The 19,204-nt window shown below is 37.3% G+C and overlaps 1 protein-coding gene across 5 annotated transcripts in view; it reads left to right on the top strand.

Annotated features, from left to right (window-relative positions):
- Nucleotides 1-226: 226 nt before the first annotated feature.
- EXOC1 (exocyst complex component 1) overlaps nt 227-19,204 on the top strand; it is a 30,327-nt gene continuing 11,349 nt past the window's right edge. The window contains exons 1-12 of one of the 5 annotated variants that reach the window (XM_056332214.1): nt 227-369; nt 2,738-2,871; nt 3,717-3,847; nt 5,898-6,057; nt 7,670-7,857; nt 8,799-9,026; nt 9,263-9,395; nt 9,590-9,699; nt 10,218-10,271; nt 14,586-14,735; nt 16,094-16,199; nt 19,114-19,158. In XM_056332214.1, coding sequence (XP_056188189.1) covers nt 2,748-2,871; nt 3,717-3,847; nt 5,898-6,057; nt 7,670-7,857; nt 8,799-9,026; nt 9,263-9,395; nt 9,590-9,699; nt 10,218-10,271; nt 14,586-14,735; nt 16,094-16,199; nt 19,114-19,158 — 1,429 coding nt within the window. In that variant the 5' untranslated portion in view covers nt 227-369; nt 2,738-2,747. Of the gene's footprint in view, nt 370-460; nt 594-2,737; nt 2,872-3,716; nt 3,848-5,897; nt 6,058-7,669; nt 7,858-8,798; nt 9,027-9,262; nt 9,396-9,589; nt 9,700-10,217; nt 10,272-14,585; nt 14,736-16,093; nt 16,200-19,113; nt 19,159-19,204 lie in introns of those variants that run through there. The other 4 variants (XM_056332221.1, XM_056332234.1, XM_056332226.1 and 1 more) reach the window with 4 other exon arrangements.

Genomic DNA, 19,204 nt, shown 5'->3' with positions numbered 1-19,204 from the left:
TCCAGCCCAGCAACACCGCCCGCCCGCTCCCCACATAGGCCTTCCGTGGCCTGGGCCTGCTGCGCACCGCGCTCAGGGCTACAGCGCCGGACCTGCCCTCAGGGCGGGGGCAGAGCCCCCCTGCGCCCCTGCCTGCCCCGCCGCCGCTCCGCGGGCGGGTGTTAGGGCCGTTACGGCCTCCTCCGCCGGGGGGCGCTGCGCGGGCCGTGCGGCTCCCTAGCCCGCCGCCTCGCTGCTAGCGTCACGTGGGCGGAAGCGGCCCGCCGTGGGCGGTGCGCAGCGGGGCGGGTTTGCAGCCGGAGCCGCAGCGGCCGGAGGCGCCTGCTTTCCGGCCCTGTCCCGCCACGTCCCGCCGGCTCTGGCTCTGCGGTAAGAGCGACGTGGCCCTGGCACTCCCCGCCCCTTCCTTTTGCCTCGGGTGCGGGGCCTGCCGCGGTGCTCGGTGGGCCGCGCTTTCCCCCGCAGGCCGGGCCCTGGCGGCCGCCCCGGGCCGGCGGGCTGAGGGAGCGGAGGCGGGGCGGCGCGGCTGCGGCCGTGTCCCGCCGGCCGTTGCACTGAGGGGTGTCTGCGGCCGATTTCTGCGGGGCTGGCAGGTGGGAGGCGGCAGAGCGGGTGTCAGGCCGGCCCCTGGGAGGCCGCCGCTGCTGTCAGTAACTCTTCCGAGTGTCCCTGTTAAGTCACTTTGTGACTGGCTGATTCCGGGGGGTGTCACGGTTAGGGTACCCCCTCGTGTTTCTCTTTGAACCGAGAGGATGCAGGGATAGCGTGTTTTCTTGTTCACACGCTTAGAGAGACAAAGTGCTCGCTATGCAGCCTTAGCAAATTGCTCTGTTCATTTTTTCCCCTGTATTTCCTGGGCAGGCCATATCCATGATGTGATGTGTTTGATGGATCTCATGTCGCCGAGGCTTTTTCTGTGTCATTACTGGGGGAAAAAAATGCAGTGTCTAAAGGGATTTATTAGAGACTGGTGTGGTCTCAGCTGTCTTGAAGCATTTTTCTGAGGAAGCAGCTTTGTATCTAGCTCCTTGAGTTTGATTCTGTGTTCCTTTGGGATAGCAGGATTCATTAAGAACTTAATGATGTGCTTGGTCCTGCCTTGCACATTGTGAAGGGTTTGGTGGCTGTGACTAAGGGGGTGAGTTTGTAACAGAAATTGGACTATGTGTCAGCTCGAGTCTGTTCTCGGGTTTAGCATGTTCTGTTTTATGGGAAAGGGGTATTCTGCACAACCTGGACAACTTGTGTTAGCCCTGTAATGGGAGAGTTAGCAAGTTGCAGCAGTCTGAATGTGACTTAGAGCAGAAAGTAAAATCGTAAATTGAGAAGGAAAGGGGATGTTTCTGAACTGCAGCAAGTTGTTGGTATTTTGTGTGTTCATCTTACGCACATGTTGGAGAGTAACAGGAATGACAACCTGATGCAATTTGGGGAACAAAAGATGTGCCAGGCATTTGATGAAAGGGGGGGGAAATTGTTAGCTGCGGAGTGTTACATTGCCATAGGGTTGTCATATAAACAGCATTTCTTGGGATGCCCCAAGCTCTGTACACTTGACAATACTGATTCCAGCTTGGTATGTTTGCCCTTGTTTTCCCAAAGCCCTTGGGTTACTAATCTTTAAAACTACTGTGTTGCCTAAGATGTGGGCAACTGAGCTGAGGCATAGTGGGACATGTTCTTTACAGAGGTATCAAATCTGGGAAAACTCTAGTACACTGGATTTTTTTTCATTTGGTTGGTTTGGAGTGCTTTTTTGCCACCATGTAGAATGTGATGTACTTATTCAGCTTTAAGAAAGCCGCGCAGGATACTTGAGAATGTTCTCATAACATGGGATCAGGTACTAAGGTAGAATTTCTCTCATGGTACCAAGGGAGGCATGAGTGACTAAGCATGCAGAGACACTGATCCTGAATCAGGACGATTTTTCCTTCTACCAGAAGAGAGTTAGGGTGTGTATGTGGTACACCAAAACTCAATAGTAATTTGTTGGATTTGAAGTTGTGGCATCTAAGTGGTGGATTGAATGACTGTAAGACATACTGTATCCGGAATATATTTTAAAAAATCATCCTGTGAAGCAGGGAGCCAGAGACACTTTTTGTCCCTCTCAATGGAACATTATTTTTGGTTTGGTCTGCCCAATGTATAACCTTAATTTAGTGAAAAAGTCCTGACAATTTAATTGAAGGGTTAGGTATATTTCAAGGATTCTGGACTTTTAAGTTTCATTTAAGGTCATCACTGTGCTGACTTTAGTTTCACATTCTCCAGCCTGTCAAATTTTGTGGGTTTTTTTTGTTCACCTGTCTTCATACAGATTTTTACTGGATCCGTGGCATTCATACCCATTCTAGAATTCCACTACTTAGTCAGACAGTCTTGTTGGTTTGGGGTTTTTTTTCTTGATTCCCATTTCAGCTTCTTTTGTTAATGCCTCACATTCCCCTTTACTACTAAGAAGCTTTTTGTTCTCTATTAAATTAAGCAGAAGGATCATTCCAGTGTTGAAAAATTACAGTTGTGTAACAGATAAGATAATAGGCTTTATCTTGGACTTATTCCTAAGGTGGGCTAGTTTTCCACCTAGGTTGTGCTTGTCTATATGATTCATTCAGTTATGTGTGAAATTTAATTTCAAAAAACTGTAGTTGCTATAAGTAAATGACTGTTGGGGTTTTTTTGTGTGTGTTAAATGTATGTGAATGTATTATGACTTCTTAAAATATTTCAGGTGAGAGAAAATGACTGCAATCAAGCATGCTTTACAGAGGGATATTTTCACTCCCAATGATGAACGCTTGTTGAGCATTGTGAATGTGTGCAAAGCAGGCAAAAAGAAGAGAAACTGCTTTTTGTGTGCCACGGGTAAGTAGTAATGCCATCATATTTCTTGTCTTCGCTTTTGATTTTTATTTGGTTTTATTTGTCTCACCTTTATTTACAGTATTTATTCTTGCCCCATATAAAGCAGGTGCTTTCCATTTCTAAAGGAGAAAATCAGTTGTAGCTTATACTTCCATTATTGCTTCTACTAAGAAAGAAACAAAACCCAGTACTTTTATTCCCAGATCTCACTGTAATTTGAAATGAAAGAATCAAAATTATTTGTGTGGGACTGGTGGGATTTTGAAGGAGGCTTTATATAGTGCTCAAAAGGGGATTTAGTAGGCATCTAGGCTGATCAGCCTAAATAAAATGCAAAAAAGAGTACGGGTTACAGTCCAAAGCAGAGGGCTCTGGAAAGACACAGTAACTGAAGCGAGTTCTAACATTCCTTTAAGTGTGTGTGTATTATATTACATCTCTTAAAAATATCAGGTGCTTTGGGTTGATCTGTCAATATATTAGCTTGATAGAATATTTTTTGACTGACAAATATCAGAAAATGTTTTTATTCTGACTGTAGCATCCAGTTACCTCTGTGCTTTTCAGTTAGGTGGCCACGGTCTGAGGTCTGCTGTGTCAAAGAAATAACTGTAAATTGGGTTCATTACTTCACAAGCTGTGTGGAGATACATATCTGGTTGACTGAGATTTAAACTGAGCTGTAGGTATTGTGAATGAAAATGTTTTAAAGGGTCTCTTTTCATTAAATAAATGTTACGAAATCTCCCCCGCAGAGAATTAATTTCTGAAGCTGAAGCACAGCAGAAACAGATGTTAAAAGTAATTTTTGCATCTTGAAATTACCCTTTTACTTCATTTAACAGTGACAACGGAACGACCAGTGCAAGTAAATGTGGTAAAAGTGAAAAAATCTGACAAGGGAGATTTCTACAAAAGGCAGACTGCATGGGCACTTCGAGATCTGGCTGTTGTCGATGCTAAAGATGCTGTTAAAGTATGTGTAACTTTTTTTTGGTTTAGTGCTTTGCTCAGAACACCATCTTGGTTCCAAGTTAGAGTTTAACTTCCTGGATACTGACTGCTTTAAAGCTTAGAATGAGAACACATTTAATTAGGATGATAAGTTCCTGTGCTGCTTATGCCTGCATTTTGTTTTAGCCTTTCCAAGAATATAACCCTGGTAAACTGAGTAAAAGTAGTCTAGATATGCCTGTGTAGCAATATTTTGAATATCTGCCCTGTTTATTTTAGTGATCTCTCAGTGACTGTACAGTACTTGTGCTCAGTACTTGTTTGTTTCAAGTCTTACACAGATTTTTACTTCAAGCTTAGTATCCCCTTAAAAAAAATTGATGACCATCTTACTGATGATATTCAGCTACATGTAATTTTTTTTGCTAGGACACTTAAAACATTCTTAATGAGCAGTATTTAAGCTCGAAGGTGAGCTGCTATAATCTGTTCTCTAAATCATGACATTGGCCATTTGTTGGACAGCATACAGTCCTGAGGTGGTGGTGTTTTCCATAGAACAACAAGAGCAACCTATTTTTGGCCATTTAAATTCACCTGCTGTCATAAACGTAGATGTACAAACAGACAGAGGTGAAAATTATTCTTCCTGTGATGTCCAGTTTTATGTTCTGTTATCTGGTGGTTTGGAAGAACAGTGCAGAAAACTGAAGCTGAAAATTCTTTGATTTCAGCTGAAAATTCTTTGATTTCACCATCCTCAGGTGTAGCTTAAATACATTATTTCAGTTATCCACCTACTTGTTGGCTAGGTTTTAGATTTTCCTTGCTATTCCGAAATAGCATGTTGGAGAATTTGTTCTTTTAGTTTAAGGTTCCACTTAAAATTATACCATCTTCTGGGGCTTTTTTTCGTAAAACAGAATTTAGTAACTAGTTTCAGAAGTATGCTGTAATGTATATACCACTCTAATGAGTGACTTTGAAATTTTCTTTCAGAAAACAAATGTTGAATGCTAAACTATCTCATATTAAAAAAAAGAATTAAAGTTGATAGATGCATCATGTTTTGGTTTTCAAATGTGATCCTGTGCAACTCTTGACACAAGCCTTTCCTGCACTAGTTGTGAGAACTCAAATTTTATGTAGTAATACTGTTTGTTTAGAAATGTATGGTAATTATATTTATCAATATAAGCTACAGAAAAAAAGAACGGCTTTTTTTGCACTTGTACAGGAAATACCATTTCCTATCATGTGCAGTTTCATGGGTGGCCTGCTTCTACAGATAGCAGTGACAATATAAGTAGTAAGTAACAGCAATAGTAGTTTTTACAAACTAAGCAAGAATTTAGTATGTATCTGATGCAAAAACATTTTTCATCAGATGGAGGCTGGACCTTGTAAAATGCTTGTAATATGATCTTTAAAACAGACTGTTGCCAGTTACAGTTCATACTGAGTTTGTCAGTGGCTGTAGAAAGTATTTAATTGTTATCAAGGTAATATTCTCATCAGGCAGTAAATCTAGTTGAAAATACTTCTGTAGTAGTTTTTTACCATCAAAATTCCAAGTCTTTGCTATTCTGTTCAGTGCTGTCAAATACTATCATATCTATAAAATGTATAAAGTGCTTATAATTTTTTCCCTTGCCTATTACACTGTCTCCTTGAATTGTGTTGTATATATGTTGACAGTAATTCAGCTACCGTTTGTAGTTTCAGAAGGCTAATACAAGGCATTAGTCATTCTGAAGACAAGTGTTTCAGGGCAGACAGCACTGTAAATGTTTGTTTAAACTCCTACAGATCTCTGTATTATGTGTTATTGTTTCCTTATCTGGCTTGACAAAATACTATCTTCATGGTGTGGATTCTGTTTTTTCACTTTCAGTGTTTTAGCGCATTCAGTAACATGCAGCAGGGCACCAGAGCTGGTGTGTTAGCTTAAGGATAGCATGTGTGTGATTTCATTTTTATCCTGTCATCTCAATAATTAAATGTGTAAACAATCTTTGCTGCTCAGAGAATCATTTGATTGTTGAGTCCATAACATATCTCATCTTTTGCAGGACAATCCTGAATTTGACTTGCATTTTGACAAAGTGTATAAATGGGTTGCAAGCAGCACAGTGGAAAAGAACACCTTCATTTCATGTATCTGGAAACTCAATCAGAGATATCTTAGAAAGAAAATTGACTTCATTAATGTTAGTTCACAGCTCTTGGAAGGTAAACTTCTAGAACTGTATGTTAAGCATAAAGTTTGAAAATTACTGATGTAAAACATACTAAAAAAATAATCCCAATGCTGATGTTTTTTTCCTGTTCACTTACATTTTCTATGTCTTCAGATGAACAAGGTGACTAGATAACATATTTTCTGCTAGAAAACTTCATTAATGAAGTTCTAAATACTGATAAGCTTATTGTATTTCTAAGACATTCTGTTTCTTGAACAAAAATCTACGTGCAAGATCTGGTACATCTAAATGTGTAACAAATCTGCTTTTGTTCCTGTTTTCATTTCCCCTGAATTAGAAAAATGCTTTAAAAAGAGATGCTTCAGTCATATGCTAAAGATTATATGAGGTTTTGTATGAGATTTCTAGTTTACAAACTATGAAGCATGTGTTAAATTCTTCTGGACCCTATTACAGTTCATGTGACTGGTTGCTGGAAGGCTTTATATCTTCTTCACTCATGCCATATCATTAAAATACTTTTAGTCACGTCATCTTTTAATAGTTGAAATTTTTTAGTAAAGCCTAGTGAGGAAGCATACTTCATGTTGAGTCTGTCAGAATTGGTTAAACTGTTGATATTTAATATGTTCAGGCTTGTGCAGAAGAACTTGAACTAGAAATCAAAAACAGGGAGGATAGCATGTCTGTATTTTGGTGTTGACTGAAATTTGGTTTCTACCAACCTCATAACTTTTCAGGTTTGTGCAATGTTAAAACATTCATACTGCCACTTAAAGTATACACACTGTTAATGCTTTGTCTAGCTAACATTCTCTGCTTCCTTTCCTCTGCTTTTCCATACCTTTTAATTCTTCAGAACTGCCTAAAGTTGCAGAAGGTGCGTAACACCGTTTTCCTTTATTTCTCTTTGTAAGAAATTTTTCTTAAATAATGTTTTTCTTTTTTTTCTTTTTTTGTTTTTTTTTTTTTGTTTAAAATAGTGCTTTGGATAGCTTATCAAGTTGCTAGAGATAAGACAGATGTTTCTAAACACTTTCTGGCTGGACTGCATTGATGTTCTGTTTGTCAGCTTTTGAATGGCTTGTTGAATTAAGGAAGCACTGCTATGAGAAATCATAGTTCATGAAAACATTATTATATAATTTGCACTTACATCAGTACTGATTTTTCTGCTGCGAAACTGATCTTGAGCATCAAGATAATTTTTATTTCTTCAGTGATATATTTCTTAATCGACTTTAGTATGTTTCCCTTATGCTCTGTCTACCAAAAAAGAGAATCCAACTTCTTCTGATCTTCTGCTAACAGCTTAATACTGTTACTATATTTTGATGTCGATTACCAGTGTGAGAGTTGAATAAACTGGGATGGTATGTCCCTTTGTATGTGCAGTAAAATAAGGTGGCTATTTGCATTTTGCTTATGTTGCATAATTTGGAAAACATCACTTGTGGGGAACCAGTTCTGGAAATTGTAATGAAGCCCATGGAAGACTGAGACCTGAAAAAAGTGTACATAGGTAAAAGTTGTTTAGTGGATTCATTTACTTGAAGATAGTGAAACATGCTTAAGTGTTCTTAAAATGCTTGTGACTTTCTGCGCTTGATAATGGGTTTTATTTCCATTCTCTATGTAAGAATCTGTTCCAAGTGGAGAGAATCAAAGTGTAGCAGGAGGTGATGAAGAAGCTGTGGATGAATACCAGGAGTTAAATGCAAGAGAGGAGCAAGATATTGAAATAATGATGGAAGGTTGTGAATATGCTATTTCTAATGCTGAAGCTTTTGCAGAGAAGTTGTCAAGAGAGCTGCAAGTGCTAGATGGGGTAAACATTTCTTCTAATGTACAGTGTGTTAGCATGTTGAACTGTTTTCATTGATACTATGTAGCATTTTTTGAAAAGGTAGCTAACATGTTCTGCCAGGTATTTAAGTGTAAATGTGTATCTGTTCCTAGGCAGAGCTACATCCTGTCTATTATCATATTTTAAAGATCTTCAGCTCTACTCTTTACTTTCCAGACCTTCTGGGGTGAGTCGCAGGCTTTCAGATCAGGAGTTGAGAAGAAAAAAGGGAGGCGTTCTGCATATACCTTTCTTGAAGGCAGGGGTGCAAGGAGAGAGAGAACAGACGTTCATGTGCACGGATGTCATCTCTTACGCCTAAAATACTACTCAGTGCAATTAGGAAACTCGTTTAGTCTAATAACATCGCAGTATTTGGGTGCGTGTAACAGGTCCATATTGTTTGCTATTTTGCTTTTTAAACAATCCAGCATTCTAGGTGTCACTTAAAACTTACAGAGACACAGGGAATACAGTCTTGAGGGAACAGTCAAGAGCCTCCTCAGATTGTGAAGCTGAATGTTTCTCTTATATTTTGAACATGGCTGTTACCGTAGAGATAACTTACTGTGCAACAGACTTATGACCTTATCACCTAAACTGTTTTTTCTGGAACTAAAAATGTTGCAGTATAGTAGTGTTTATTGTTCTGTTTTTATTTTTGTGCCAATCAATACCTAATTCTAAGAACTGGAGCAGAGTTTTGGTTTTATATCTTTTCTTTATGAAATAAAGAAGGGCCACAGACTGAGGAACTGCTGTGTTCAATAACACTTTAAATAAGTACTACAAGCTGATACCGATTTGTCAGTTTCATCACAAGTTTTAGAAAGTGTTTGACAGTAATAGAGACAGAAGGAGATACTGGAATGCTTGAGATATAAAAAATCTCTTAAAATGTTGTGGCTTAATTTTCTGTACAGGCAAATATCCAGTCCATTATGGCCTCAGAGAAACAGGTGAATATTCTGATGAAGTTGCTGGATGAAGCTCTAAAGGAAGTTGACCAAATTGAGCTAAAGCTGAGCAGTTATGAAGAAATGCTTCAGAGTGTAAAAGAGCAAATGGATCAAATTTCAGAAAGCAACCACCTAATCCATCTCAGCAACACCAATAATGTGAAACTATTGTCAGAGATAGAGTTTTTAGTGGTAAGCATTTTTATTGTTTACTGTGGTTGTTCACGTCAGGTGTAAAAACTTAAAAGAGTTGCTGCTCTCTATTAATCATATTTTAAATGAACCTCATATGAGTTTGTTTTTCTGTTTTATTATTGCACTACAGTAAGTTTTTATAATGATGGAATTGTATTTACCATTCTTAGTTCAGGAGCATAGGCAACTTGCCTGTTTCTGGCTTATGGACGGTACTATCCATTGTTTTGTAGAATCACATGGATTTGGCTAAAGGGCATATAAAGGCCCTTCAGGAGGGAGATCTGACATCTTCTCGAGGCATTGAGGCTTGCACTAACGCAGCAGATGCTCTTCTGCAGTGTATGAATGTAGCTCTTCGTCCAGGTAATGTTTCTGTTAAGACTACAGTCTGACATACAGAATTTATTATGGTAGTGCCTTTGCTGTATGTGCCTTTCCAACTAGTCTCAGATTTTGTTTCTGTAGATTGAGGGAATTGTGACCTCAGGTTCTCTTCGTTCCAATATACAATATATTACTATATATTTTGTACTCTGTGAAGTTCTTTTTGCTTTTAGGACATGATATGCTTCATGCAGTGAAACAGCAACAGCAGCGGTTTAGTGACTTGCGTGAGCAGTTTGCACGGAGACTTGCGAGTCATTTGAACAGCGTATTTGTTCAGCAGGTATTACTTCTTACTATCTAATATGAAATTTTCAGTCACAAACTTCTAAAACGAAAAACAATCCACCTAGAATTGGACATGTTCTGTCGTGTAATCAGAAAATGAATGGACTGCTAGAGGTGCTTCAAGCAGAGATACTACTAAGCATACCAAACTATAGTTGCCTACAGAAGTCTCTTACATGTGAACAAACCCCACCCCTCTTCAGTGTGCGTGCTGTCTAACTTAAACACATAGTGGAATATATAAGTATTTTAATTGTAAGGCTTGATAATTGAGGAGAAAAAGCACTGACTTTTTTTAAGGGTGTCAGAGGCTGGGAACATTGGAGTTCTTGCTGTCCAAACTTCAAGGGCCATAAAAACCCCAAATATACAAAGTAAAATATCTAAACCTTGATTTTTGAGCCTTAACTTGAAATATTCAGAAATCGCTGACCTGAGACTTGTTTCCTAAAGGCTGGATGGCTTTTTTTAGCATCAGTTTTTTAATTTCTGTATTTTTTTATCTCCAATTAGTTAACTCAGACTCTCCTTCGGCTCTATAACAGGTCCCACTCTCTTTCAGTTCCAGTGAGTACATCGGGTTTGATACAAGCTTTTCTAACTAATTTTTTTGAGCTTGACTTATCTAACTAGCAGCTGCATCTTTGGCTTTACAAAAGAAATTTGTCCCTACCCATTGCAGAGCATTGGACTTATGCCCCTTCTTACTTACATTATTTTTATCAGCTCTTAAGCTTTGTTTGTCTGTTTGAGCTAACATTCCTCTGATCTGATCTCCAGAAATTGCTAAGAGACAGATTGAGATGTATGGAGGAAAAATAGGAAATTGTAATGTGTACAACTGTACAGATACAGCAAGTAAAATTGTAATATTTGTAATAATACATAATTAACACAATTAAAGTTTTTAGAAGTTTTAGTTCGGTATTGCACTGTGTGCAGAAAGTGGAATAGAGTTATGGTGGATAATTGCGTAGAAAGTTGCATTTGAGAGTACAAGCCTGGCTTTTTATGGCAAAGCTAAGAGCCTCCTACATTTTGGTCACTTTGCAGAATTCCAGTTCTACAGCGTGTTAAATTTTCTTGCTTTTAGCTTCTGTTCTTAAGAAGGTATGTTTCTCCTGTAACTTTTCATATTTTGAAAAACTGGGCACAGACCGTGTCCTGGTCTCCAAACGAGCAAGTAGAAGTTGTGTTGTGGAAGTCCTGTGTAAATGCATTCACAAAGTTTGAATGTTGGACTTGTGTATGAAAGTGGCTGTTTACAGAATGCCTTTTCTGATGTTCTGTTCTGAGGATTTTATTTAAAAAAATGCTAAAATATTATTATTACTATGTAATACTATGTTTATTAGATGAAATACTCTAGAGACTTTTCAATATTATTAAGAATGCTATTACCAATTCGCAATTTAATTTTTTTTAAATGTTTTTAAAATTCTGGTACTAATAGTGGCCTCACATTTTCTTTCATATGAACTCACCCTCTGAAAAGTTTTGGCCTGCTGTTAGCTGTGACTTATTAATCCGCAGCTAAAAAATATGTAAGGTTAAGCAGGGAGAGTTCATTAACTGGAAGAGATGAGCTTCTGCTAAGCCTTTTTGCTTGTTGTAAATAAAAGAAGTCTGCATACTTCATTTTGAGGTATGGATTCAAGTGTGAGACGTGTAACAGATTTTTGTGTTATCTAAAATGGCCTTGTTTTTTTTAGTCTGATTAACAGGATGTATCAATTTCTAAGTCCCATGTTTTTTAAAATTCTAACTGGAATAGTTTGTTACCTTTAGCATCTGAAGAGTTGCATTATTTGATTAGAATGTTTCTGTAGAAAAAATAAAGCACTCCAGAAAAAACTAAGGCAGATAAAGATTTCTCAATTAAAATGGCAAATGAAAACACAAAATCATGATGATGTCTAGGCAGTTGTTAATACGAGCAAGACATAGTGTGATTGGGAACTTGTCAGATGGAATACCAAAGTTGCATTGACATTTTGGCCTAAATATATATTATCTTGGAAGCATGAAATTGTTGGGTTTTTTTAAAAAGCTAACAAACCCAATGCTGTGATTCAAACTGCTGTTGTAAGATACTAAGGTGCTTCATCTCCTTTACATAAAAATGAGAATATTTGTTTCATATAATATTTGCTATAAGCATATAATGAATCTTAAAAGTTTTAAACAGAAATGCAACTTTGGATTGCCATTCACTGCCGTGTTTAAAAACTATTTGCAGTAACTGTTACTAGCAGTAAATGTTGTCTTTATTGTGTCCTAATTATGTTTGATTAACCTTACTGTGTGACTATAACATCTAAGATTATTTTTTGTTAGCAACCAGGTTCAGCATTCAATTAAAAGGCAACTCTGGGCCTTCTGCCTTTGAAATATGAAATAGCTTGAAGCTTTGAAACTATGAAATAGGGAATAACAAACTTGCCGTATTATTTGGTAACAGTTGGTATAAATGTATATGTAGTGAGAGGAAGTCTGTTAATTATAGAGTTTATAGGTGTACCTTCTCCATCTAATGTTTTGCAGCTGAATTGAACAGGACATAATTTAGGACAACCAGAATGCCAGAATGATTAGCATTGTGGAAAAGTTGGGTTCAAGATAAATTTATCTTGGAGAGGGGATTTGTTATCTAGTTTTACAAAGAATGTACCTACTAAGCAAAAATAAAAAGTTGTCTGTAACAAAGGGACAAGACATGAATAAAAGTGTTTGATGAAGCAATAAAAATTTGGATCACCGAGTATTTCCTAGCAGTAATGTGAACTAGGCTTTGGGCTGACTTCAGTTGAAGGAAACTGTGAAAGCCACTAGTAAATTATCTTGAACTCTAATGAACTGGAATGTTAAAATGCATGCTGTAGGGATGGTTGCACACCAGGGGATAGGAAAAAGAAACATAAATGGTTTTCTGTATCTACTTTTTATAAAAGCATATCGAAGATCTGTTGAAAACATTTACTATATGCAGCCCAGAAATACACACGGCACCGAGTCTGACCTCAGTAGCTGTGTGGCTAATAATGGCTGGATTCCAATTCCAATCTATATGTAGCAACAATTATACTTCATAAAGTTAGCTTTTTGTTGGAGTCAGACTACAAGATTGTTTTTAGAAGGGAAATTTAGATTGTGAGGATAAATAAAGTTGTCTAGGACTGGTTTCTTTGAGCCCATTTGTGTCTCGGTTTCTGTAGTTAAGAGAACAGGACTTAAAGTAAGTGCATGTTCATGCTGGATACAAAAAAGTTCTGGAACAGTTGCCCAGAGAAGCTGTGGATGTCCCATCCCTAGAAGTGTTCAAGACCAGGCTGGATGGGGCTTTGAGCAACCTGGTCTGGTGGAAGGTGTCCCTGCCCATGGCAGGGGGGTTGGAACTGGACAATGTTTAAGGTCCCTTCCAACCTAAACCATTCTATGGAGTAGTCCAGCTTTATTGAGAAGCTGGCATGTTTGCATTGTGTTGCTTAGTGAAGGTTAGTCTTTTACAAATAATGTCAAGACTTTTATCTTCTGTGAATGTATTGTGGAAGCTTTTAGGGCTTTTTAAACCAAAGACTTGAACTGCTAAGTACCCAATACAATAGAGAAGGGTGAACCAAAGTTCCTTTAGTTTTGACTCTGTGATCTGAACTGGCTTCTGTTCCAACTGAAAAGACATGCAAAGGCATTTTTTAAACTGTATAAATTATATTCTGCCAACTTGTCATATCCAAGATGGAACTGTCCAGGAATGCTTCCTCTGTCAAGGACTGACATTGACTTACGTGCATAAACCACCTGCATGTTATGCTACAGGAACTGGAGACCAATTAGGACAATCTTTTTGTGCTGCCATGGCACAAACTATACTTAAGATCGAGTTCTGTTGCTGTACTTACTGCAAGCCTGGTAAAAGCCTGGTAAAAAAGACTTTACAGAAAATATTAAAGCCACTTCAAAATTAAGTCCCATCCTCCCCTCTGTTAAGCCAGGGCTAATGGTTGTGTGTTCTGTTACGTGGCTGAACTGTGGTGTTACCTTGCTTCCTGAATTGCCTAGGAAGCTTGTGGTTTCAAGCAAGTGAAAACTTACGAAAGCTAAGTCATATGTTGTTCAAGCAATATGATATGATGTTCACTTAAAAGGATAGTGTGTTTTTTCAGGAGATAAGCCAGAGAAAAGGAGGAGCATGAAATTAGTAGCTTGCTGTTAAATGGATTGGTTTATGCTGCATGTTGTAAACTGTTTAGTAAATGTTTACTGAAAGTGTGTGTTTACGTTTGTGAGGAGGGAGAGAGTGTGTGTGAACTGATGTTTTTAAGATGGCCAAGGCTTGGCCAAAGTGGACTGAAGTAGGTTGAATTGGAACAGACTTGGAGGCACAGCATGAAGTTCATCACTAACACCCAGGCTGCCTGTTGACTGGGGACTTGAAATGTCTTAAGGTACATGGGAACAACATCCTTCAAAAGAAGCAACTACGGATTTTTTTGTTTTGTATAGAGGAATAGTTGAATAATATCTTAGAATTTTTCAGAAACAATTGAACATATTATTAAATCTTCACTCAGATGTACCTTACATTCTTGTGCAAAAAATGCCAAATTGACACACTGTAAAGGCAAGGTGGTAGACAACAAGAGCTTTACAGCAAACAAGCTTCCTAAGATGCATTACCTGCCACAACTGCAATATCTCAGTGTCCCTGTTATGTTAGGTGTCTTTTCAGTCTGTGTCTCTAGACATTGTTTCTATGCAAGGTATTTCGATGCTTTTCTATTTGTCTGAATGGGGTGCTGTCTTAATCTTAAATTTTGCAGGAAACTTCTAGTACATCTGTATAGTGCTTTCAGATTTACTTTAATACTTTCTCTTATCAAGGGTCATGATCAGAGTTCTACTCTTGCCCAGCACTCTGTTGAACTGACATTACCCAATCACCATCCATTTCACAGAGATTTACTTCGATATGCTAAATTGATGGAATGGCTCAAGAACACAGATTATGGAAAATACGAAGGGCTAACAAAGGTGTGTGAAGTGCTCAAATGATGATAGAGAATGTACATAATATACTGGTTTTGAGAGTCGAAATAATGGCCTGTGTGTATGTGCCTGTCCTTTTAATATTCCTTTATATTAAATTTAATTCACTTCTCCTCTTTTCTTGTTCTTCTTTGGAATAGGAAACTTCATATTTTTGGTATTTGTTGTATCCTGGGGGTTTTTTTCCCCTCCCAAGATTCTGTGTCTATGTTCTGAAGTATCATAGGATATTAATGTTAATATTTATGTTTAAAAAGTTTGCTATTTTACAGTCTAGTAAGAAAAATAATTAAGCTGGCTTTCATGTTGATGTACTTATTGTCTGTGTGACACTTATTTCAACAGACCTTCATTTCACTTGGGAATATCAAAAACCATCAATGTCTTTTGTAAATTAGATTAAATAGAAACATATTGGCTTTGTATATATGTAACTTAATTACCTTGTTTAGAACTGGCATGGAGTGGAAAAAAAGTACTACAGAAGTATAGAAAATGTTTACCTAGAAGTCAAGGGAGAGTTAGTCCTTACAGAAAAAGTCTTTCTTTAATAAAGTACTGTCATTCTTAAAACCTCAGACATGGAAGATTTAAATTAGACTCTTAAAATGGCTTAGGAGTAGTTGTTCTTTGGCCTTCAATGTAAGGCAAATAGTCAGTGAATGGCTAACATCTTCGTGATCCTCTGATAAATTGAGACACATATTTATGTATTATGTGTGCTAAGTAACAAAATTCTGAAGAACATAGGGAAGTTTTTGGTGATCTTTGTCAATGATTATCCTTATAACCTTTGTACTAAAAAAATCTAAAGAAACCACATAATCTTCAAACTTATTTCATTCAATCACGAACTTATTATTGTGCCTCTTTAAAATTTGAGCTTATTTTTGGCGGTGTTACAAACACATTATTTTGGGATTGATTGAATCTTACAGTAAAAGGAGGTCACATATTCAGGAAGATGCTTAGCAATGGCATCCTATTTGCTTTTTTTGGGGCATAGTAAGAGACTGGTAAAAGAAGCTACAGAGAATGGTGCTGAATTCTCTCCATTCTACTCTTGAATTGAAATTCTGTGATAGTTTACCACTAGTAATCATATTTGTATGTACCATATTGCATTTCTCTCCTTACAGAGAAGGAAGTAGCAGTTTCTGACTGATGCTCAATGAACTCTCTAGGAAAATGAATATAAACTTCTTAAATATCGTTAATATATTTATAGTCCAAAACAGTTTGTTATTTAGTATAACTTACATACTTTCTAAAAAACTATTTACCTGTAATAGAACAAAGTTAATATGTACACCTGTTTACTAACTTTATATTTTTCTTTTAAGAATTATATGGATTATTTATCACGGCTATATGAAAGGGAAATAAAAGATTTCTTTGAAGTTGCCAAGATCAAGATGACAGGCACAACCAGAGAAGGAAAAAAGTTTGGTAAGCTTCCAGGAGGCGCATATCTTGCTTTGAATCTTATTATTTGTTTATAGAATACTCATTACAACACTTAGGGCAAATTTTTTAATGGTGTAGAATTGTTGAGTTCTGGTAAGGTAGAAGTTGGATGAAAAATATGATTGGTAAAACTTCTGATTTCCACAAGGCAAAAGTAGCACAACTGAAATCTTGTGAAATTGGTCAAGACAGAAGGATAAAATACGGTATTTCCAAGATTTCTCAGATTTTCACTTTTTAACAAACAAAAATATTTTATTACTTAAACATTTTTATTACTGGAACAGATTTGAAAAATCAGCTCATAATTAAAGAAAGTTTGGGCAGCATGCGTGTGTTCCTTCTGCTACTATTTCTGCTTTTGTTAAGTTTTGGGTGGATTTTGAAGAACCTAGTTTTAATAATTCTGCCTAAGGAAACATATATTTCATTGTGTTTTCAGTGGGATTTACCTATGTAGTCCGAGACTAGAAATCGTACTATGTTAGCTTGTAGGTTTTTCTGTTTAAGGGAGTATGTATTCCTGCTAGGATTAAATACTCTTGTGTGAGTATGGAAGTGAAGCTTTTTAAAAAATAACCTGAATACTTAGAAAGCAACAGTGTTATAGGTATATTTATATATTGGCTATTCTACATTTTAAAATGCATTGTTTCAAAACTTCTTCAAAAATATTTGTATTTGCCACAGTTCACCAGTTTCCAAATTGTAAATTCAGAAATTACTTGCAGCTTTAACTAGTAAGTTCTGTCAAACGGATTTTGGGTCCTGAACTTATGCTTTGAAGGTTGATGGTAGAGAACAGAAAAAAGTAACGAAAGGAAGAAAGCATGAGAGTGGTGAGGCTTGGTTGAGGGAGGGGGAAACTGGAAAGATAAGTCTTGGCAAGTTGTTGGACATGGAGAGCAAGTGGTGTCATCATGTGGTGTTGTCAGAACAGTAAAATTCATAAATCCTGAAAAGCTATCTCATTGCAAGAAAAAACCCACTTTATCCTAATAGAAATTGATTTCTAAAGCATTCTAAACACTTTATTATCTTGGCACTTCTTTTGTGATTGGCATTTGTGAAGAGACAGTTTTTGTAGCAATTTCCTAGCTTCTGTAAATGTTACGGAGTGATCAAGCATTTTGGAGAAAGAGGTCCTTCAATTCACCAGCATTAAGAGCTGCACCTTGAGAAGGCTTCTGTGGTGTATTTGTAAAAATGTATTTATTTTGTAAGAGCTTATAACACTGTGTATTTTCAAAGGCTTCTATGTTGAAGGTAGTGGTTGTTCTATTACTAGTTGCACGTTAATTCAAAATCCATTGGTTCTTAATAGTAAACTTATTTAAGGAATAGTGTAGGTGCATAATGCTGCAGTTGTACTTGGACATAAAGATGACCTGTTTCCAAGCTGTGTTGGTGTGTGTTCTTGCCTTTTTTTTGTGCTTTGGGAATAGCACTGCTATTTGAATGCCTCAAACGCAGGGGGGATGCTGGGAGAATTCTGGCATTCTGTGCAAGTGCAAGGTTCTTTGTCTGCATTTTTATGGCAAAAAAAAATCTGGGTCGTCAGCATTCACACTTGTCTTAAGTAGTCTTTTTTTTTTTTTTTTTTCCCCTTCTTTTCTGATGAAGCCAAGACTTTGAAACTTAAATACCATAAAATCAATGTGGGAAAGAGGGCTACTACTGTCATATGTTTCTATGACGGGGCTTCTGAAAAGCCACTTTGGCTCCCCTGATTGTTCAGGGCCTGGTCTTTGCCTGTAGTTCTTCACATTCTGCAATACAGTCCTTTGCCTTTGTAAATTGAGGACAATGAAGAAGTGGGACTAATGCATGACAGATGCATATGCTGACTATATCAGGCCTAAACATTTTATTCAAAACCTGCCAAAACCCCCAAGGTCTAAAAACTAGGCTGGAATTAAAAATTTGCATTTGACGTTATAATTGTCAGTAGTGTTGCCTACTTGAGAACATCTGGTATTTAAGACATGTTTGTGGCATTTAAAAGTATTTACTCATTTTCTATTACAATAGGTTCTGCTTGCCTGCTCCATTTTGAGGGGCTTGTAGCATCCATCCTCATCAAGATCTTTTTAATACCACATACTGCTTTTAGTGTATGTATGCAAATGCCTTTTACTGGTTAGGGATTCTCTGTTTACTACAAATGCCCATTTACTCTAAATTGCATACTGAAGTCCACTTGAGGAAACTGTTTTATTCTGCAAAGAAACAGGAAAAATGAAAAAAAACCTCATAAATTTTTTTACCCTATGTTTGTTGTTTTCATCCTCTCTGAATTTGTAGTCATAAATTTTTGTGCAACATGAATACAAAAGATGTATTCTCTATGTAAACATCCTGATTTGCAAACAACAGAAAAGTTTAGCCAGTCTTAATATGAATGTCAATGTCAATATGAATGGTTTTGCAGTATTGGCGTGTGTTTTCTAAATTGAAAAGGTGGACAATATCTATGACTCAGTACAAAATTACAGAAGTACATTTTAATTTCTTCATGTCTATTATTATGATGATTGATCATGGAAACTGAGTCTTTTGCAGTATTAACTCTGACAAATAAAACCCTAATTTAATGGACTCCTCAGTTTGGGAGAATGTAAATATGTGTTACCAAAAATGTTTTTTGAACACACTATATAAGACAAAGTAAAGTTTAATACCTAGAAACTTACTCTGTTTTCCATGTAGCTTAGACACTGAACTTCTAGAATAGTACCTCTCCAACTAAATGTGTTTGCAATGTAGTTACTTGCTGCTTATAGTTCTCCGCATGTTTCTTTCCAGTTAGAGCTTAACTTGCATCTTGTGCATGGTTTGTGCAAACTGCATTTTAACTTGTCTTTGTCTTTGATGCTTGCAACCTAATCCATCCCAGCTACACTGCCTCGAAAAGAAAGTGCTGTCAAACAGGAAACTGAGAGTGAGTATAACTAGTTGCATTAGTTGGTATTGTCAATGCATGTGTG

Source organism: Falco biarmicus, chromosome 1 (genome assembly GCF_023638135.1).
Source record: "Falco biarmicus isolate bFalBia1 chromosome 1, bFalBia1.pri, whole genome shotgun sequence".
NCBI lineage: Eukaryota > Metazoa > Chordata > Aves > Falconiformes > Falconidae > Falco > Falco biarmicus.
Note: the sequence above shows the minus strand (reverse complement) of the source record. Positions and strands in the feature narration are given on the sequence as shown.